Raw genomic sequence first — 23,177 nt, 5'->3', positions numbered from 1 at the left:
ACTGGTCTGCTGGCCTCAAGTCTTGGGTAGCTAGATGGTGCCGTAGTGCACAGAGTGCACTTACTTCTCTTTGCCTCAGTTTCCTCATCTGTAAAATGGGTTGGATAAGGAAATGGCAAACCAGTCTACTATCTCTGCCAAAAAAAACCCCAAACGGGTTCATGAAGAGTTGGACATGACTGAAATGACTGAACAACCAAAAAAAGGTAAGAGCTCACCTCACAGAGCTGGGAGACTCAGGGGTAGAGTCCATCAATCATTAAGGTTGGGGGAGGGAGGAAGAGAAGGATGATGGTAGGAGTATAGGAAGCATAGTGAGGAGATGGCCAGGAAGCTCAGACATTTATTGGTTGTCTTCCTCATTAGAAGGTAAGTTCCTTTTTAGTAGAGCTTATTTCATTCTTTGTATTTGGTCCGCAAAGCATGGCACGTAGTACATGGGTGCTTAATAAATGCTGGCTGATTGATTGACTTTCTAAATGCTCAAAAACTATCCTTTTTATAATAAGGTGCTAGACTTTTGCCAGGAATTCTTCTGATTTATTTCCAAATTTAACATGGCTAATGGATGGATGTGCCCTCATCTCTGCTTCCACTGGGCTGAGCCAGGCAGGTCACTTGAGAGCTCACTCCTCGCTGTTTGGCTTCTAACAAATGCCACTATGCTCACAGAATCTGGAGCCTCACAATGTCATGACCAACTCCAATCTCCTTTGCCTAAAACAGGAAAGCACAAATGTAGAAGAAGTGATCAGAGGCTTGTGGACCATACGTGGACAGCCAGTGGGGTGGACAGGACCTCAACCCTTACAGCCTTTCCCCTCTCACACCTGGACTGTAGCCAACAGCAAATTGAGAGCCAGTGGGCCCTGGCTGACTTTTGACTGTGGTCCATTGCCAGGGGTGTGGCCAATCAACAGACTCTTCATCAAACAGTTGGCATATGGGGTCTGAACATGCTCCATATTGGGGAATGGCATCCTTCCATTCTATAGCATCACGTGCTTTTGAGAGAAGGATCCCCAGCCCCAGGGGGACTGCACCATATTCCCCCATACACACAATGAGGCCCTTAGAAAGGGATTTACCTCAGGTCATGCAGTTTGCAGGTGGCAGAGGAGGGGCTGCCTGGGTGAGTTTTTGAGTTTTTCTGAGTCAAGGCCTTTTCCTTGTCATTTCCCAGGGTAACTAACAAAAGAAGTGTCTCTAGCCTCGTGGTCACTATGGTTGCTTTAAAAGTGGGTAGAAAATAGGGCAGCTAGGTGGCACAGTGGATAGAGCACTGGCCCTGGATTCAGGAGTACCTGAGTTCAAATCCGGCCTCAGACACTTAACACTTACTAGCTGTGTGACCCTGGGCAAGTCACTTAACCCCAATTGCCTCGCTAAAAAAAACAATTGGGTAGAAAATGAGAGCTAGCTTTTTAATGTTTGCAAAGCACCTCACATGTTACTTATGGGTTGGGAGTGATGTATAGAGCGTCGTATTCGACTGATGTGTCAGAGAGTTGAGCAGAACTACTCCCTCTCCCCTTTTTCCTCTTTCTTTTTTTCCTTTATTACAAGGGATGGCCCATTGGGCAGGAGGAAGGATGGGATACATTGGGGAAAACTATATTGAAAAAAATATTTTTAACTGTTTAGAAAAAATAGGGTGGGGTTCCACTCTTTGAAAGAGGAAAGAAATAAACAGAGATGGGAAGGCGTCTGTCCAACACCACACAATGTGCACACATCAGGGATGGAATGACAGCCCCCTTTTGGAATCCAGGACAGAAATTTGACAGGGCTCAGTTTGGCCCAGGGTTGAATGATGAACTTGATCCTGGCTAGGATCTGGGCTGGAAAAGCAGGCAACATGTCTACAACCAGGCAGCTCCAAATCCCTCTGGCAGAAGGTGTGGGGGGTGATTGGGGCATAATCATGGGGCTTCCTATATGCGTGGGATGAGCAAGGACAGATCCTGCAGCCTGGACCCCATTAACACCTGTCAGCATCCTGGGCTGGTCCCAAGTGCATATTTCTAATTTTACTGTTAAGTAATCCCTACCTTGGCTGCTCCGAGGTAGAGCCAGACACCCAAACCCAACATCTGAAGTCGATTGCTGATCACTGGCTGAGCCCTCCTTGTTCAGCCACTGGTGGGCGGATGTGTAAGTGATTAGAGGCTTAAGGAAGTCTAAATAGCCAGCTTCTCGAAATTGATAACACACGGAGAACTGGGGAGAATTCCCACAGCAATTATGGCCACCTCCTCCCTCCCTGCTGCTCCCAGCTCTGGGAGAATTTGATAATGTTTTGACACATCCTACGGGAAGCGGTCCCTACACACACACACACACACACACACACACACACACACACACACACACACACACACACTTAAAATATCTCTTGCTTTCAGGATCTTAAGTGGGTGATTTGACTGGGTCACTGAGAATCATGTGGTCCAGTTGAAAGGTCACTGATCTGGGCATCAAGAAACCTACAAGACGGTTCTGGCAATACCACCGAGGTGCTGAAGGACCATGGGTAAGTCCACCAACCTTTCCTCCTCTGTCAGCCAAATGAGACAATCACAGATGATGCTTCAGACTGACTTTCCCCACAAAGTTCTCTTTTTTATCAAGCTCCCTCTTCATTTTAGGGAGAGAAGCTTTGATCTAACCCCACTGTCTTTACTATTGGCCAGAGGTGAAGGGGGCTAGGGTTATACAACTAGTAAAGATCTGAGGCAGGATTTGAACCTTGGTCTTTCTGATTTCAAATACAGGGGTCTACCCATTGTGTCACCCAGTTACCTTTTAGATCATCTTGTAAGTCCTTTCCAGTTCTAAACCAACTCATCATTTCTTTTTTTTCCCCGTGGGACAATGGGGGTTAAGTGACTTGCCTAGGGTCACACAGCTTGTAAATGTCAAGTGTCTGAAGCCAGATTTGACCTCAGGTCCTCCTGAATACAGAGCTGGTGCTTTATCCACTGTGCTACCAGCTGCCCCCCAGTTCTAAATCAAGACTACAGATAGAAGACCCTTTCCATTGCACCATACTCAGTCAATAAATATTTATTAAGCGGGGCAGCTAGGTGGTGCAGTGGATAGAGCACTGGCTTTGGACTCAGGAGGACCTGAGTTCAGATATGACCTCAGAAACTTAACACTTACTAGCTGTGTGACCCTGGGCAAGTCACTTAACCCCAATTGCCTCACCAAAAAAAAAAAAATTATTAAGCACCTACTATGAGACGGACACTGTGTGAAGTTGTTTGTCCTTCATTCTCAAAGAGGACTATGACATTGGGAGGTGATGTCATGACTTGCAATAAAATGGATTTAAGTGAGGGAAGGATATGCCAAGTCATTAGCCTCACTCTCTCCTCCAGAGTCCAATAGCAAGATATACATCAGGATGACTGGAGATGGCCCCAGATGTTTGAGGCAATTGGGGTTAAGTGACTTGCCCAGGGTCACACAGCTAGTAAGTGTCAAGCGTCTGAGGCTAGATTTGAACTCAGGTCCTCTTGACTCCAGGGCCAGTGCTCTATCCACTGTGCCACCTAGCTGCCCCACTATGCTAAGCGCTGGGCATACAAAGTAAAAGACAGTCCCTGCCCTCAAGGAGCTCACAATCCAATACCGGAGGCAACAAGAAAATAACTATGTACCAACGAGCTATATACAGGATAAAAAGAAAATTATTAAATAAAGGGAAGGCAGTGGAATTAAGAGGGACCCAGAAAGGCTCTGTCTCCATCCTGGAAGAAATCAGGAAACCATACCCATGAGGTCCATGAAAAATGTGTGTTTGTGTATTCACTAGTGGGCCCTCACTGCTGAACAGCTTCCCTAATCTCTGATTTACTAACTTCATTTTCTCATCTCTGTACTCATATGTGTGAGAAACGGATGTGAAGGATAATAAGAAAGTTGTTACGAGGATCAGTGAGACAATTGATGTAAACTTATATAACAATTACATAAACTTTGTAAACTTTAAAATGCTATGTAAATGTTAGTTATTGTCATTATTATTCATTAGTATCATTAGTATAAAAGGCATATCCAATTAAGGACTTTTCCCAGAATACCAGGATCTAACTCATCCGTTGCTCATCTGGAAAACTTCCCAGAACTTAATGGTCCAGGAGGAGACGATGATCAGGAAAGAAAGAAGGATAGTGACAATGAGGAGAGAGGGATGAGTGCAAGCAACATAGATACAGACCAGAACTGGGGTGCCAGCTAGCAGCAATGACCAGGCAAGGCCAGGACTATGAAGAGCCGAGATTGGGGGACACAGATATAGGATGAAGCAGATTTCTAGCAGTGACAACAAGGCTCTCAGTCCTGAAGACTCAAACTCCTCCCCATACTGGAGCAATGAATGTAGGAGGAACTCTTTCCAGATCATCCCGGGGGGTTGGAGACAGGGAATGAAGTTGTACTCTGTCCAATCCAGAATGTGGGTGATTGTTTCCATGCGTGATGATGATTCATTTTAGCCCCAATTAAATGTTTTATTGATTCAATGCTATCTTTTGCCTAACTCCTATTAGTACAATGGTCAAAACAATATCCCGGCTTGAGTGTCTTTGAAAGTTTCCAGTTTCAATCAGGGTGGGGGCAAATGAGCCAGATGAAATAAGTTATCCATAAATTAGCCATCCTCTATGACCGTGCCCTAATCTTTATGAATACAGCGATGAGTGCGGAAGCATAAGTTACAGAGGGTCAGTGTGAAGATGATAAAAGACAGACTTTGGCCTTTTTATAAGGACAAACTTCCCAACAATTTCTGAAATCCAGAAGTGGAATCAGCTGCCTTGGAAGGGAATGGATTTTCCCTACCAAAGCCTATGTGGTCATTGGTCAGAGATGGAGTAGGGGCATCTGGTTAGGTATGGGTTGGACCAAATAAAGACAAAATTTTAAATCGGAGGGCAAAGCGAAGATGACAGAGTACAGGCAGCCACCCGGTCGACCTCTTCCAACATTCTCCTCCAAACAACCTTAAAATAACTCCTCAAATCAAATTTTGGGCTGGCAGAGCTAACAAAAGGTCAGAATATGATATTTTCCAGCCTAAGATAATTTAGGAGGTCAGCAGGAGAGGTCTGTGACACCTGAGCGGGATGCCACCTAGAGCAGTGTGGCAGCAGCACCGGTGGTGAGCCTTGAAGGTGGTTCAGACAGAGGCAGCAGCAGCAGCTTTGGGAGCCCAAAGAAAGTAAAGGGGTCAGTAGGAGATTACAGAGGACCTTTGCTGACACTGGATGCAGCAGGTGCTAATGGGCAATTCAACTGCCTTTACACAGTTCTGGGGTGCAGTTCCAGGGCAGAAAGAAATACTTGGTAGTTGGAGCAGGGATACTCGGCACAGTTCCAGGACCAAGAGGAACACTAGCACTTGTGGCTACAGGGGAGCAGGGACCTTTCCTGGATAAAGACCAGAGCCAGACCAGGAGAGCAGTGTCCTCACCTCTCCCTGACTTTTACCACCTCAGAAGCACCAACAATTTGTACATCTCCCAGAACTAGCTCTGAAAATAGCAGCACAAAAATACCTGAAGTTTGGGACAGTGCCTCCCCACCTCAAGGTGAGTAGGGCCAAACTTTAGCATAAAATTCAAAGTTAAGAAATAGGCTGGAAAATGAGAACAATAAAAAAAAAAGAACTTGACCATAAAAGTTACTAAGGTAGCAAGGAAGACCAACACAAAAACTCAGAAGACAATGTGAAAACAGCTACAAGCAAAGCCTCAAAGAAAGATGCCAATTGGATCCAAGGCTAGCAATAATTCCTGGAAGAGTTAAAGAAAGAAATTACTGGTAGAGGAGAAATTGGGAAAAGAAATGAGAATGATGGAAGAAAATTGTGAAAAGAGAATTAACAGTTTTGTAAAAGAGGCACAAAAAAACTTAAGAAAATATCACCTTAAAAATAAAATTGGCCTGGGGCAGCTAGATGGCGCAGTGGATAGAGCACTGGCCCTGGATTCAGGAGTACCTGAGTTCAAATCTGGCCTCAGACACTTAAACACTTACTAGCTGTGTGACCCTGGGCAAGTCGCTTAACCCCAATTGTCTCACTAAAAAAAAAAAATTGGCCTAATGGTAAAAGAGGCATAAAAATACACTGAAAAAAGAACTCCTTAAAAAGAATAGGCCAAATGGAAAAGAAAGTACAAAATCTCACTAGAGAAAACAATTCCTTAAAAATTAGAGTTGGACAAGCGGAAGCTAATGACTCCATGAGACATCAAAAAAATAAAATAAAACAAAGTCAAAATAGTGGAAAAATAAAATAAAATGTGAAATATCTCATTGGGAAAACAATTGATGTGGAAAATGATCAAGGAGAAAGAATATAAGAATTACTGGATTACCTGATATATATATATGTATATGTACATATGCAGATATACATACACACAGTTGCATATAGAAATCTATCTTACACAATAGGGAAATAGTAGGGGAAGGGGATAAGAAATATGGTGAGGAGGATAATAAAAGGGAGAGTGGATTAAGGGAGACAGTAGTCAGAAGCAAAAGAGAAAAATAAACAGAAGAAAATGGGATGGAGGGATATACACAATTAGTAATCATAACTATGAATGTGAATGGAATGAGCTTGCCCATAAAATGGAAGCAGTTAACAGAGTGGATTAGAAACTAGAATCTTATAATATGTTATTTACAAAAGACACACATGAAACAGAAAGACACATGCAGAGTTAAAATAAAGGGCTGGAACACAGTCTATTTTGCTTCAGCTGAAGTAAAAAAATATGCAGGGGTAACAATCATGATCTTAGGCAAAGCAAAAGCAAAAATAGACCTAATTAGAAGAGATAATCAGGTAAATTACATTTTGTTCAAAGGTACCATAGACAGTGGAGTAATATCAAACATTTTAACAGCAAGTTTTTCTAATAAAGGCCTCATTTTAAAATATATAGGGAACTGAGTCAAATTTATAAAAATAAGAGTCATTCACCAATTGATAAATGGTCAAAGGATATGAAGAGGAAATTTTCAGAAGAAGTCACAGGAAAAACAATTTCTAAATCATTATTGATTAGAGAAATACAAATTAAAACAACTCTAGGGGTAGCTAGGTGGCACAGTGGATAGAGCACCAGCCCTGGATTCAGGAGGACCTGAGTTCAAATGTGGCCTCAGACACTTGACACTTACTAGCTATGTGACCCTGGGAAAGTCACTTAACCCCAATTGCCTCATAAAAAAACCCAACAACTCTAAGGTACCATCTTACATCTATTAGAAATGACAAATGCTGGAGGGGATGAGGGAAAATAGATTCGCTAATGAATGGCTGGTAGAGTAGTGAATTGATCCAACCATTCTGGAGAACAATTTGGAACTAGGCCAAAGGCTATAAAACTGTGCATAACCTTTGACCCAGCAATCCTACTACTAGGTCTGTATACCAAAGAGATTTTTTTTAAAAGGAAAAGGATTTATATGCATAAAAATATTTATAGTCCCTCCTTTTGTGGTGGTAAAGAATTGGAAATCATGGGGATGCTTATCAACTGGGAACTGGATGAACCAATTCTGGCATTATGGCTGTGATGGAATACTACCGTGCCATATGAAATTACAAAGTGGGGTGTGGTTCGGAAAAAAAAAAACATGACAAGATCTATACGAACTGATGCAAAGTGAAGTGAGAAGAACCAGGAGAGCATTGTGCACAGTAACAGCAATGTTGAAATGATGATCAAATGTGAAAGACTTGGCTACTCTGATCAATATAATGATTCAGGACAATTCCAAAGGACTCATGATGAAAAAATGCTATCCGCCTCCAGAGAGAGAACTAATGAACTCTGAGTGCAAATTGAAGTATAATTTTCTCTCTTTATTTTTTGCAACATGGCTAACATGGAAATATGCTTTTGTGTGATTTTGCATAGATAATTGACGTTATTTTGCTTGCCTTCTCAATGTGTGGGAGGGAGGGAGAGAATTTGGAACTCAAAATTTAAAAAGAAAAGAATGTTCAAAATAAATAAATAATTAAGGGGAAAAATTTTTTTTGGATTAGACCTGGAATTTCAATTCCCAGTGAGAACATTTCCTGAAGCAGTGCAGGTCAGCATGTTCTTTACAAATTAAAATTGTGGAGAATTGTCTCTAGCACTGATAGGTGAAGTAAGCTGCCCAAGGTTTCACGCTTCTATGTGTCTGAGGCAGGACTTGAACCCAGTTCTTGCTGGTTCCAAGGCCAGCTCTCTATGCACTTTGCCATGCTATCATCATCCCCTCCTCTTCCTCCCTGGCACCACGTCATCACCACCACCACCATCATCAGTCACAGAAGTATAACACTAGCTGGCCAAGTCCTTTTTCCAACATTACCTCATTCAAGCCTCACAACAACTATGTGATTTGGGTGCTATTATTATCCCCATTTTCCAGCTGAGGAATGTGAGCCACAGAGAAGTTAACTCACTTCCCCAGAGCCACACAGCTAACAGGAACGGATTTGAACCCAGGGCAGACCTTCCTGATTTGAGGTCTCTGAAGTCCCTCTCACCTCTGAGATATTGTGAATGAGAAAGGTGGGGGGGAAGAATGATATCCAAGCTCCCAGGGGCAGGAAGGGGGTGTAGGAGAGAAACAACTCCCCCGGTCCCTCAGAAATGGTCTTTGGGATTCAGAACTCCTGGGGCAGTGGCATTCCCTTTGTTTACACGCTCTCTGGGTGGTGGGCCCCAGGTAATACGTTTCACCTCTGGGGGCTCCTCTCATCTTTTTTTGACTGCCTCAGAATCTGAAGTTCGTTTTCAGGGAAGCTTTTCACTCTTCTGAAAAAAGCTCCCTTCCCCCAGCTGTTAGTGTCTTCCCCTCCCAGGTTACCCTGAAGTGGATAGAGCACTGGCCCTGGAGTCATGAGGATCTGAGTTCAAATTTCACCTCAGACACTAACTGTGTGATCCTGGGCAAGTCACTTAACTCTGATTGCTTCAAACATTTATGGCCACGTCCAGTCATCTTGATCTATATCTTGCCACTGGACCCAGATGGCTTTGGAGAAGAGAGTGAGGTTGGTGACCTTACACAGCCTTGCCTTTCTTAAATCCAATTCACTGCAAGTCATGACATGACCCTGATGTCACCTCTTCGAGAATGAAACAACCTTCATCTACAATGTGTTTTGTATGTGCTTAATTATTTTGTCTCCCCACAAAAATATGAGCTTTTAAAGGGTTGGAAGCGAGGTGGCGCAGTGGATAAAGCGCCAGCCCTGGATTCAAGAGGATCTGAGTTCAAATCTGGCCTCAGACACTTGACACTTACTAGCTGTGTGACCCTGGGCAAGTCACTTAACCCTCATTGCCCCGCAAAAAGAAAAAAGAAAAATAAAGGTTAGGAACCACGTTTTTGCTTTTCTTTGTATCCTCAGCAATTAACTCAGTGTCTGGCACATACTGTTTGTTGACTGACTGACTGACTAAAACATACATTTAAGACTCAAATAGCTGTCTAGAGACATTGAATAACAGAACCAGCCAGTCTTAAATGGACTGAAATCAGCTCCCATCCTAGACTTCACAGCCCCCACACCCAGTGAATTTCTCCCACATGTCCTGAAAGCCTATCTTGCTTTCAAGGTCCTGTGTACCCTATGCCTGGCTCCCTCAACAGATTGTGGTACCGGGGTAACTAGGTGGCACAGTGGATAAAGCACCGGCCCTGGATTCAGGAGGACCTGAGTTCAAATCTGGACTCAGACACTTGACACTTACTAGCTATGTGACCCTGAGCAAGTCACTTAACCCCCAATGTCCCGCAAAAAAAAAAAGAAAAGAAAAACAAAAAAAAAGAAAAAAAAAGATTGTGGTACCTTTAACAGTAGTACTGAAGTTTGGAAGAGGGCTAGCTTTAGGGGGAAAGCTAATGAATCCTATTTTGGACATGTTGAGTTTAAGATGTTTATGGTACATTCAACTTGAGATGTCCAAAAAGTGTTTGGTGATCAAAGACTGGAGGTTAGGAGAGAGATGCTGGAAATACAGATCTGGGAGTCGCCAGGACAAATCACATAACCTCGTTGCCTCAGTTTCCTTGACTGTAAAATGTGGCTAACGACAGGACCTACAATGCACATAATAGGTGGGAAATAAATGTTAGCTATTATCATTATTATTATTAATTAATTGCATCGAAGTGATATCAAGTCAAACCCATGGGAACTTATGAGATCATCAAGAGATAGCACAGAGAGTAAAAAAGGAGTCCAGGACATTGCCCAGAAGATGCAGCAGAGGAGCCTGGGACAAGTAGGAGGGGATGGAGAGAGCACAGTCAAATGCCGCAGGGAAGATGGAGAAAAAGCCGTGAGGTGACTGGTAGCCCTGGAGAGAGCACCTGCCTTGAGGGATGAGGTCAGTCCAGATTGCTGCAGGTTTAGAGAAGGGAAAGGGGGAAACCCCAAGGAGAGATGGCTGACTGAAGAGGGAAGGAGAACTATGGGACAGTAGCTAGCAGAGATGATGGGACCTGGTGAGGAGGCAGAGTGGGAGCGGTCCTGGCTTGGGGTTTAGCAAAGCTGATAGGGCAGGGGCCAGAGGGCTTGGCGGTGGGGGATGGAGTACCGCTGAGCGGGTTTGCTGAGGGTTTGCGATTAGGAGGGGAGGAGAGTGTAGCCAGTGCAGGAGCGAATGTTTGGAATAGCACCGAGGGTGGAGGAACTGGAGGTGAGAGTGAAGAACAGGGTTGGGCAAGATAACGAACTGGGAGCGAATGAGGGCATTTCAGAGCCCACGAACATGGGAGTAGAACACATGCGGGTAATGGCAAGATCAAGGGCAGGACCATTTCTAGGCGGGGGGCGGGGGCTGGGGACTGGGCAGGCAGAGGTTCTGGGGGGCCCGGTGTTTGAGGGAGTGTCCATATGGCCCCGAGTACAAGGGCAGGAGCTGGGGAGGGGAGAGCCCGGGAGCCGGGCACCGACGTCGTGGAGGGAGGAAAGGGATTCTCCTGGGGGCGCCTTAGAAGAGTCACCACAATCCCGGGACCCGCGTAAACAGCGGCGGCGGTAGAGGGAGAGTGGGTGAGTGGCCGAAGGGAGTGAGGACCATTGCGGCTTCCCGGGGACCAAGGGTCTGGGTGTGTATTGGAGGAGGGGGGCGGCGGGAGAGCAACGGAGGCATAGGCTAGGAGGGTGGAAGAGACGCCCCTTGGAGGCAACCGCTGTTCATTTGGTCTGTCTGCGCAGCCCCTTCCAGACCAAGCATTGCCCCCTGGCCACCAGACAGATGTCCCGCCTCCTTCTGTTGGAATGCGAGCCCTTTGAGGGCAGAGGCCGTCTTGTCTTTGTATTTGTATCCTCCGGGCTCAGCACCATACTAGCACATCCTATTTGTCAAATACTTTCCACCCTCCTCCCTCCCTCCCTCTTTCCTCCCTCCTTCCTTCCTTCCTTCCTTCCTTCCTTCCTTCCTTCCTTCCTTCCTTCCTTCCTTCCTTCCTTCCTTCCTTCCTTCCTTCCTTCCTTCCTTCCTTCCTTCCTTCCTTCCTTCCTTCCTTCCTTCCTTCCTTCCTTCCTTCCTCCCTCCCTCCATCCCTCCCTTTCTTCTCTCCCTCCCTCTCTTCCTTCTTTCTTCCTATCCTTCTTTCTGTCATAGGCTCAGGGTACCCCAGAAGTTTACTGGGATAAATCAAAAGAACCTTCCCCTTGAGAAACTAAACCAAAGGACAGACACACCTAAAGAGATAAGTGGCATTGGATCAGGACTGAGTTAGCTCCAGGACCCCCACCCTTCATTCCAGTCTCCCCCACCCCTAGGGGAGATAAGATTAGGTGTGGCTGCTGCCTTTGTGTCATGAGGACAGAGATGGCTTGAGAGATCCAGAGCCACCCCTCACCCAACTTCCCCCGCCACCACTGTGGAGGATGGTCCTCCCCCAATAAGGGAACTTTCCACAGTCAGATGATCACCCCATCGGACCAGCACCATCTGTCTTCTATAAAAGTATCTGCCTGTCTCCTGCTCAGGGAGATAGGTATCTCAGAGCCATGCCTCTGTGCCACGCCTTCTCACCATGAAAAGAAGTCCAAGGATTTCTCTCCTGGTTTCCTTTCCCTAGCACCTAAATAAACTATTATTTTATTCTAATTGGATTTGTGTGCAAGAGGGTGTAATTCTTTAAAGAGGAATTCCTAAGAACCTCTACCCCAACCCCCCATCTCTTTACCCATAACACTTCCTTCCTCCTTCCTTTCCTCTCTCCCTTCCTTCCTTCCTTTCTTCCTTCCTTCCTTCCTTCCTTCCTTCCTTCCTTCCTTCCTTCCTTCCTTCCTTCCTTCCTTCCTTCCTTCCTTCCTTCCTTCCCTCCTTCCTTCCTTTCCTCTCTCCCCTTCTCCTTTCTTTCCTTCCTTTCACCTAGCACAGCACCTACAGCAGTTAAATAAATGCCTGATGGTTACATCATGAAGTTCCTGTTTTGTTCAGGGTCTGGACTAGGCCCTGTATTGGGGGAAGGTGTCCAGAGTGAAGAGAACAGAGTCTTTGCCCTGTAGGTGTTTGCTGTTAGCCTGGGAAGCCTTGGTTCCTACCCCTGGAACTATTAGAAATGAATATATATATATATATATATATATATATATATATATATATAAAACCTATATCAGATTACCTGCTGTCTAGGGGAGGGGGGAGGGAGGGAGAAAGATCTGAAATTGGAAAGCTTGTATTGGAAAGCTTGAGAACTATCTTTACATGTAACAGGAAAAAATAAAATATTTTATTAATTAAAAAAATAAATGAATAGAATACATATTTTATATATATATATATATATACACACACACACACACACATATATATAACCTATATCAGATTACCTGCTGTCTAGGAGAGGGGGGAGGGAGGGAAGGGAGGGAGAAAAATCGGCAATTGGAAAGCTTGTATAAACAAAAGTTGAGAACTATCTTTACATGTAATGGGAAAAAATACTTTATTACAAATAATAAAAAATAAATTAATAGAAGGCCGTCCAGATGTGACACATAGGGGATAGATAATTCATATGTAATGTGTGTGCTCTGGCCCACTCTCTGAGGGCCAGGCATGCTCCATCGCTCACCACGGTTCAGGGTGCCCAAAGGGGTTTGTGGAGCAGCTTTTCTTTTTTCCACTGACTCAAGCCCCCACCAGCTGTGTTCCCACAATTCGTTAGAGGCCAGGGATGACCCCCCTCAGCTCCATTTAATCATTTGGCATTGATCAATTGATTGATTTTTTTCCAAAGCAGTTTTTACTGTAAAGATACAGGAAAGACAAATGCACATTTCCCCCTGCACCATCTTGGTTCTTAGTGGACATAGGCCCCAGACCTAACTCAGGTACTCAGTAACATTAGCTCCCTCGAGTTCCAAAAAGTCACTGGAAGGTCATTCCCAAAGGTTGTTGCTTGATCCTGGGGCATCAGTATTGGAGCCTGTCTCTCAGGGCACAGAATGATTACAGCATCGTCTCTTGATAAGTGCAGTGAGCAAAAGGGCCACCAAGCTCCCTCAGACTCCAAGGAAGCAGGGAAGTGGTCAGGTGAGCAGAGCTGACCCAGGCATTTTTTGAAGATGCCAATGGTTCCAGCTGCTCAGCCAATTGAAACAGGCTCCTCCCCGCAACTGGAGCCAGTGAGAGAATGTTGGCACACTCTCCACAGTCCCTCCAAGGCCCTTCCCTTACACATCATCACGATTCTCCTGAAAACATCAGCCACATTGCATCAGCTGAGCCAGCTGAAGGATCTGCGCATTTGCTGAGCCCCGTTAACAAGAAATGGTCAAAAAATCAGAGAAAGTTAAAGTTGGAAGGGACCTTGGGACCCCTTAGCCTCTGTCCTTTTATTTTGTAAAGGAGGAAACCAAACCCCAAAGAGGAGAAGTGACCTCAGGTGTCACAAATGGGCAAAAACTGGGCTACAACTCAGATCTCACTAGGACTTCCTAGCCTGGACTGAGTTTGGTGATCGGATGAATGAATGAATGCAGGAATGAATACACGAATGCATGAATGAATGAATGAATGAATGAATAAACAACGAACATAGCTCAGAGGTGAGAGAGCTATCAGTGTGCATTGGAGAAGGCTGGGGAGGACACATTCTGCAGTCCAATGTTGATCTGGTAGTGGTTCCATGTTGTTGTTGATTTGAAAAGCAAAACAAAACCCAAAGTCAAACAAAAGAGGCCCTTTGTAGTGAATCCCAGCAGACACATAAAGTTAGCCTCACCCACCAGATGCCTGTAAGGGGAGGGAAAAACCAGCTTTTTGCCTGGCCCCCAATTCCTGCTAATGATGCCCAGCTGGCTGAGCTCCTTGGGCCCCCCCCCTTCTCCCTGCCAGCTGCCGTTCCCCATTTAACCCCTTCTTTCTCTGGCTTCCCTTCTCCGGATAAATTGGTCCCTCTGGGTGAGCTGGCCAAGCAAGGAAGAGGCCTTCCTGGGAGAAGGGAGAAGGGAAGGGAGAAGGGCCTTGTAACAGGAGGTCTATTTGATGTGGAAATCCAAACACAAGGCTTGAGGGGTGGGTATATTTTCATTTATTTTCTTTCTTCAGAGCCCTTTCCTTCCTCTCTCCCTTCCTTCCTCCCTTCCCTCCTTCCTCCCTTCCCTCCTTCCTCCCTCCTTCCTTCCTTCCTTCCTTCCTTCCTTCCTTCCTTCCTTCATTCCTTCCTTCCTTCCTTCCTTCCTTCCTTCCTTCCTTCCTTCCTTCCTTCCTTCCTTCCTTCCTTCCTTCCTTCCCTCTTCTCCTTTCTCACTCTCTGGTCTTCCCCTTTCTTCCCATCCTAATCCTGAAATGAAATGGAAACTCTGCCAACTCCCTGGGTGTTCTCTCCTCTGCCTGTTCTTTTTAATTATTAATGGAAATATGTTCTCATTGTATAAGTTAATATGACTTATCTGGATTGTATTAAGGGGAAACAAGGAGATTTAGCATTGATTCTTGAGCAATCCAGTTTAAAAGAACATCACCCCGTCCCTAATTACTCCCAGATAATTAATTATTGGAGAGAGCTCTGGAATCAGGCCATTCCCCTCCCCACAGCAGAACTCAGGGACCCTGGGGAAGGATTTCCTTGGGCCTCTCTCCATACCTTTCTTCACCTGGCTCCTTAGGGAATTTCCCAGCATGCTTTTAGGGACTGGGAGACTGAAGTGGATGGTTATGGGATAACTATCTTCCATTGCATTACCCTCTGAGCAACCATGTGGACAACAGGAGCCTCTTTCAAATCTTCCCTTAGAGCTGCCTGGCAGAACTGGATGCCTGTGGTCAATAACACCCAGACTCTTTCCATTTCAGTCCCCCCCTCCCCCTGTGAAATGGGTATGATAATAGCAGTTACCTTCATGAAGTTCAAAGGAGATCATGGTACAAAGTGTTTTGTAAGACTTCTAAAAACTTTGGAGATGTGCATAATTCTTATTATTCAGAATAATAATTAAGCAATAATAACAACTTTTACATAGTGGCTCCTATTGCTGAACACTGCGCTAAAATCTTTACAAGAATTCTCTCATCCCGATCCTCACGATCACCCTAGGAGGTAGGTACTATTACTATTACCATTTTACGGATAAGCAAACCAAGTCAGACAGATGAAGTGCCCAGGGTCGCACAGCTAGTACCTGGCCTTCAGTTGCCATCTAAGGTTTCCTTCAACTCTAAATCTATAATCCCATCATACAACAGGCATTTTTCATCCACTTTAGTTTCCTTGTATGGATGTTAAGCCGATATATTTTGAGCAATCATGAATCTTATATCAAATACCTTGTATCCCAGGCCTTAATGCAATCAGCACCATCTCTTTCATTAACAGTAGCACCTGGATGCCATTGCCACTTATAGGGAATCCTTCTTCCATTTTTATTTTGCATAGGACATCCTCCACAAAAGTGTTTGGTGAGTACACATACCTCCCTTTTTTGTGCCTCAATGTAGAAAATCAGAGGCTTGTTGGACAAAGTTATCTGTGTCGTCACCTCTTTTGAGGAATATTGAGTGAGCTTTACACGAGGCAGGGGAGATTCCTTGTTGGAAGCAATCTTGAGGGCTTTATTTTGCTCTAACAAGTCAGTAGAGGCAATAGATATACTCGAACCCTCTGCATCTTCAGTCAGTGGTGAAGATGTGGTCTGCCACATTTATCTTCCTGTTCTTTTATCGTGTTTTCATCAAGGATACCTTTGATATGTGCAGATACCATTTTCATAAAGATTGTAGAGGGAGGAGAAAATAAGGACATGATTTCTTTTAGGATACTTTGGGTAACATTATGACCTTTTTCACTTTTTAAAGAATCTTCCCTCTTGGGGATCTTGAGCATTAGCCAGTATCTGCAAAACTCTTGCCTCTAGCAGGAACTTCTTCTGTTTCCATTAATGAAATCATGCTAATATTATCCATTTCACATTCCCAATGTTGTAAACCTTAAAGCTTTATGTAAATGTTAGTTATTATTATCATTATTGTTGTTGTTTACAGGAGTCAACATAGTGTGCTGGATGGAGGACCAGGTTCAGAGTCAACAAGACCTGCCTCTGACACATACTGGCCATGGGACCTTGGACAAATTGCTTCACTTCTTAGGGCCCTGGTCTCTCCAAGACTAAGTTGCATTATAGTTGCTTATCTACACTGGTAGAGAGAGTTTCCTCACCTGGAAGTTCCTTATGCCAATAAATCACAGGCCTGACTGCAATGTCCCTTCCCCAATTACTTTCCCAAGTGCCATCTTCCCATATGGAGCATAGGGAGCCAAGATGTACAACAGTTCAAATGTGGTAGTTTGCCAGTCCCTGAACAAATATAGGTAGAAGAAAACCAACCAACCTGGAGGTGACAGTTTTAAAGGCACTTGGCAATGATTTCAATATAACTGAGAGAGGAGATTTTCAAAATGAAGAGAAAGATAATAAATTTAGTATAGCTGAAAAAAGTGACTGCACATTAACAATTACTGATTCATGTGCCTACTTTCTCATTTCTATTAAAAAATCTTGGGGGCAGCTAGGTGGCACAGCAGATAAAAGCACAGGCCCTGGATTCAGGAGGGCCTGATTTCAAATCCAATCTCAGACACTTGACACTTACTAGCTGTGTGACCCTGGGCAAGTCACTTAACCCCCATTGCCCTGCCCCAAAACAAAACAAAACAAAATCTTTATGGGAATGGTCTATGTACACACACCTTGCATCCTTGATGAAAACATGAGAAAGAGATAGCTGAGTTTTTACAAATGATTTTCTCCATCCAATCACATCTTCATGGTCACACAATTGAGTGAAAGTTGTAGAAAACATGAGAACCTGTTTTGATTATTGTTTTTTGAGAATAAATCTTTGATGCTGGAGAGCAAATGACAGTAGCTATGAAGGTTCTCTTCTCCAGCAAGGGATCTCTCATTGCATAATGGTAAAATCAAGTGATTCTTTGATAGAGAAAACCACAATGACCTTTGGAATATCAATATTAAGTAGAAACTAGGACACAGATATGTATGTCAACTGAGGGCATTTGCTCTTGTCCTGGAATATGTTTATCACTAAGGGGAACTTTTCTTCCCTCTGAACTCTGCATCAAAGACTTGTGAGATTTATGCATCATCAATGTTTATAGATCGATTAGTTTAGAGCTAGAAGGGCCTTTGCAGAAAATAGATTCCTTATAGATGCTGGCCCATCGAATTCGTCCTTTGGTGCATAATTCTAGGGCAGGCACCGCAGATGGGTTATTTAGAACATAGTTAGAGAGGAATGGCAGACTAGGAGACATTTTGTCAACCATACCGGCATTTCCAAAGATCCAGAACTGTTCCCACCACAAAAGCCCATGCTTTTAATACCGATCTCTTTCCAGTGATAGCTGAGAATTGTGGTGCACTTCATTCTGGAGGAAGCAGGCTGCCCATGACCCAAAGGACATTGGAAAGTCACAGGTGGTGTAAGCAGGCTGCCATGTGCTACCTGGGTGATTGGCAAGAAGGAAATAGTGAAAAAGATGTGGGGAAGGATGTGGAGGGCAGGAAGCAGAGGTGGGCAGTCAGGGAGTGATGTGGATGGCCCAGTTGCTGCATTGCTACCCATGGAGCATAAAAAGACCCCAAGGAAGGCTTTCAGGGCACAGACTAGCTTGTCTCTGGAGGATTAGTGTTAGGAATACAGACAAGAATCACACCAGACAAGGAAGTGTACATGGGTTGCAATATGCCCCAGTAAAGGGGCACCTGACATTGATGAAGCCCACTGAAGGACTGAAGAGACCAGGAGAATGCTGGACGAAAAACAGGTAAGTGACAAAGTTTTTTTGGACAAGATGGGGAGATGGGGGCTAGACAGGAATACATTTAAGTAGCTTTGGAATTGGTCGAAATAATAGACCCAAAGAGCACTAGTCATCAATGGCAGCTGGGTGGTACAGTGGATAGAGTACTATCCCTGGAGTCAGGAAGGCTCATCTTCCTGAGTTTAAATCTGACCTCAGACACTTCGAAGCTGTGACCCTGGGCAAGTCACTTCACCCTGTTTGCCTCAGTTTCCTCATATGTAAAATGAGCTGGAGAAGGAAATGGCAGATCACTCCAGGGTCTCTGCCAAGAAAACCACAAATGGGGTCATGAAGAATTAGACATGTTTGGTGGCATGGTGAATAAAGCGATGGCCTTGGAATTAGGAAGACCTGACCTCAAATACTGCCTTAGTCACTGACTAGTTTTATGATTAAGGACAAGTCACATAAACTTTCTGAGCCTCAGCTTCTTCACCTGTAAAATGGGAGCACGGGTAGCACCTACCTCGCATGGTTTTTTGTGAGAATCCAATGAGACAACATAGATAAAGGGTCTTGTAAGTGTTAACCTATTATATAAATGCCAGTGATTATTTTCGCTGTTGTTAGTAACAGTTGATCTTGAACTGGAGGGCAGCGTCTAGCTGAGTGCCCCAGGGATCCATCCTTGTCTGTTACTTAAGGGACTGAAGCCTTAAGAGGACACTAAGACTTCTGGGACACCCTGGGCATGCCCGGAATTTGCACATGTACCTATCAACATGTGTGCACACACCTACATTTTAGCCTCTCTTGTTTCTCCATTGCCATTGATAAAACACGATGATAAAAAAATCGTATCCTTTCTAAAGTCCCTTTTACATCTGTGATCTCAGTGGGTGCTCACAACATTCCTGCAGGGGACAAATTATTCCCACTTAACAGATAAGGAACCTGAGGCCCAGAGAGAGAAAATCAAGCTGGCTGAGGTCTGCCGGCAAGTCAGTGACAGGATTGGGAGCAGACCTGAGGGCAAGGCTGGGACTGGGGCTGGGGAGGAAGCCCAGGGCCACCCTTTGTTCCAATCTGCTTCTCGCGGCTGCCCTTTCCCAAGACACAGAGCGGGTCAGTCACTTGTTTGCATGTTTCCAGTTTTTAATGCTTTCTTGTAAAACTGAACATATAAAACCAGCTGAGGAAATGGACGTCGGTTCTGTACAATTTATATACATGAGGTCTGTGATCTTAAAATAAAAAAAAAAAAGTCCAGATAATTTCGAGGAGGGGCCCTGGCTGCCTCTGGTGTCCTGGGGAGTGTCCTTTCTGGGCCGTGGGTAATCTACTTGGGAGGAACTCACGGGGGCCTCCTTGTGTGGCAGCCTCCCGGCAGGGGCCAGGTCCAAGGCTCCTGGCCCATCCGTGGCTCCCAGGTGGGATTAGTGTTGGGCTGGGAAGTCGGGGATCTGTCTGGGCTTGGCTTTATCGGAGCTCATGGAGGCTTCCAGCCCGAGCTAAATATGCGGGCCTGGAAGGCCAGGCTGGGGCGAAGCGTGGGTACAATGAGAGGGAGTGAACAGACAGGTGGGCCAGGCTGGGCCTTAGGTGTCAGTGTAGATGGAAGGGAGAGAATTCAAACAGGGGTCAAATGAGCCATTGGGGAAGAAGCCATTCTCCTCTGGGCTGGTGGTGCCTGCCTCCTGGGGTCCACACGGGCCATCAGACAGGGTGTCATAGCCTGCCCGGAGAGAAGGGAAGAGAGCATGAGGTCAGTCAGTTGGTCAGTTAGCCAGCAAGCATTTATTAAGCATCAACTGTTTTCTGGGCACTGTGTGTGCTATGTTATACTGGAGACACCAAGAAAGGTAAATCTCTGCCATTAGGAGCAAACACTTAATGGAGAGACAATTAAGGACAAACAACAAAAATGACAATGACCTCTTCTACAGTGTTCTAAGATTTGGAAAGTGAATTACAAAAATGACCTCATTTGACCTTGACAACAAGCTTGGGAGGTAGGTTCTATTAGGACCCCCATTTTATAGATGGGGAAACTGAGGCAAACAGCAGTAAAGTGACTTGCCTAGGGTCACACAGCTGGTGAGTGTCTGAGGCTGGATTTGAACTCAAGTCTTCCTGACTCCAAAGCCAGTGTTCTAACCACTGGGCTATCCAGCTGTCTTATACCTACCTGGAGTAATACAACCCTACTCTGGACCCCAAATTTGTCATTTACCAGCTGTGCGACCTCAGGCTTCAGTTTCCTTATCTGTCAAATGGAAGATAACCTTTGCACCTCACAGGGTTAAGGCCAAGAAAGTCTGGTTAACTTTCATATTTCATACCGAAATGTGAGCTAATGTTATCATCATATCATATGACTCCAACCAGTGAGGCCCAAGCCACCCAAGAGATTCAGTGAGAGGGTCACAAGAAGACACTAAAACCAAGTCGCCTTCATTCCCCAGAGCTTAGCACAGTGCCCGGCACACAAGAGGGGTCATATTGATCGACCAGTGGGTCAGTAAAGCTTTGGCACTGTGCTAAGCCCTGGGGATGCAAAGAAAAGGAAACACACAGTCCCTGCCCTCAGGGAGCGGACGTTCTAGAGGAAAGGAAATGTAAACAACTCCACATGCGCAAGTTTATATATATATTGATGTATGCGTACACATGTCTACACACATGTGTGCATATATACATATATATTATGTGTACATATAGACACATGCACATGTGTAGGCATGTATAATTAGAGGTAATCTCAGTGGAAAAGCACTAGCATTGATCAGGCCAGACTGAGGTCTCCTGCAGAAGATTGGATCTGAAAGAAGCTGGAGAAGCCAGAAGGTGGAGATGAGCAGGGAAAGCCATGCCAGTGTGGGGCGTAGCCAAGGCAAAGGCATGGCGATGGGAGATGAAGTAATGTGTCTGCCCAGCAGGTCGGTGCACCTGGGGCCTAGAGTTCGGGGAGGGTTGTGAGGTATAAGAAGACTGGAAAGGCAGCCAGTGAGCAACCAGAGAACAGGGTCTATTATCTTCACACACACCCCAATATCTAGGTGCCCACATGCAGCATGTGCTGAGGGTACACTGGTCTGGGAGGAGGCTTGTGCCCAGGCTCCGACACCTACCTGCTGTGCGCTCTGGAGTCCCCCCCTGCCCACCAAAGGTCTCCTTTACCCCCCAGTCCCTTCCACCTACCCAAGTCTTTCTTATCCTTCAAGACTCCACTCCAGACCTGTGTCCCATAGGAAGTGCTTCCTGCCCACCCCAGCTGTCCCCAAACTGCCCCTAATCAGAGTCAGGTCCGTATTCCTGATCCAGCTTTCAAGGGTTCTCATGGGGGTTAACATAAGAGAAGGATACCATTCAGACACTCTCCTGGATCCCCCTCAGCTCAGAGCTCAGAGTTGGGTGTAGCCTTTAAAACCCAACTCCGATCCTCCTCCTCCAGGAAGCCTTCTCAGAATGCCCGTCAGTAATGACCTTCCCTCCTGGACCCCACCAGGCAATGGTGAGTGAGCATCTCGTGTGACTTGCTGTATTGCAGTCTTCTTGTCTTATCTGTGACCAGAGGGCAGGCACCCTTCCTCACCTAAACCTCCCATCTCCCCCAGGACCCAGCACAGGCCTCTGCTCTGCATATAGCAAGTGTTTAATAAAGGTTAGTAAAACAGAACCAGTCAGCCTTGGATCAGACCACAGGCTCCGGGAGGGCAGGGAGGAGGTTCAGAATGGTACCCAAGAGGTGCTTAATAAACACTGGATGAACAGCAGGCCCAAAGGCTTGTTGCCCTTCCTCGAACCCCAGCCCCATGAGAAAGGTTACCTTGGGCAGCTAAGGGGGCGCTGAGGGTGTGGTAGCCATTGGACCGCAGAGGGTTGAAGCCGTGGGGCTCTCCCGCTAGACTGTCCCCACCGCCACTGCTGCTGCCGGCTGGCTCCACTGCCCTGTAGCAGTCACCATAGTGGAAACAGTTCTGGATAGAATGAAAGCTGCCTTGGTAGCCTGGGGAGGGAGCACAAAGAGGGACCACTGAGTCAACAGGCCACGCGCACAGCCCCTCCCCCTCCCAGCACCTCCTCATCCATCACGGCCAATGTCGGCTACTGTGCCACTAACGGCCGGCTGTGGGTACTGCTTTGGATTCAGTGTGGGGGCCGAGCGAGGCCTCAGCTGCAGCAAATGACAAAGGGCACAAACCTGGGGCTCAGACCACGAACCCACAGATCCTGAGTGTGGCACTAAGTGGCCTCTGGTGGTGTCTGCCCAACAGGCTTGGGGAGGCCCTTTGAAATTTAAAAGACTATGCCAATGATGTCCTATCCTCCCTTCCTTAAGCCGTCCTTATTTCTCTTTGACCCCTGACCCATAATCCCCAGTCCTACCCTCAAGTTTATACTCCCTTCCCTGTTCATGCCTGATGAGTTACCCTCTAGCCTTTATAACCACCACTGGTAGGGGCTCTTTTCTGATCTCTCCATGAGACCCAGCTTTCCTGGGGACGTCATCAAAGCCACGGCCCTAATGCTTCTTTCTTTCTTTGGTCTAAGTTTGTGATTTCAAGTACAGGAGAATTTCAGGTCTCCCCGGCGGTGAAGATCTAGAATTGTTCTGTCACCAGGGTACCAAGAAGCTAAGCGGTTTGCCCAAAGCGACAAAGTCAGCATGTCTCAGAGGCAGGAAATGACAGTGTCTTCTTCCCTCCCTACCCATTGTGCCACCACGTATGGTCCACTGCGTTGTCTCTATCCTCTCCTCCCTTACTGAGCTGTGACCTCCATGAGGGGCTGTCTGTTTAAATTTGTGACCTCAGTGACACTGGGCAGGTCCTGTGACCTACTTAGGCCTCAGTTTCCTG

The 23,177-nt window shown here is 45.7% G+C and overlaps 1 protein-coding gene across 1 annotated transcript in view; it reads right to left on the bottom strand.

Moving 5' to 3' along the window:
- Window positions 1-19,662: 19,662 nt before the first annotated feature.
- GLIS1 (GLIS family zinc finger 1) overlaps window positions 19,663-23,177 on the bottom strand; it is a 124,940-nt gene continuing 121,425 nt past the window's right edge. The window contains exons 12-13 of the mRNA XM_044003066.1: window positions 22,145-22,324; window positions 19,663-20,050 (exon numbers count right to left, since the gene is read on the bottom strand). Of these exons, the coding sequence (XP_043859001.1) occupies window positions 19,914-20,050; window positions 22,145-22,324 (317 nt within the window). The 3' untranslated portion in view covers window positions 19,663-19,913. The remainder of the gene's footprint in view (window positions 20,051-22,144; window positions 22,325-23,177) is intronic.

Source organism: Dromiciops gliroides, chromosome 4 (genome assembly GCF_019393635.1).
Source record: "Dromiciops gliroides isolate mDroGli1 chromosome 4, mDroGli1.pri, whole genome shotgun sequence".
NCBI classification, from domain to species: Eukaryota; Metazoa; Chordata; class Mammalia; order Microbiotheria; family Microbiotheriidae; genus Dromiciops; species Dromiciops gliroides.
Note: the sequence above shows the minus strand (reverse complement) of the source record. Positions and strands in the feature narration are given on the sequence as shown.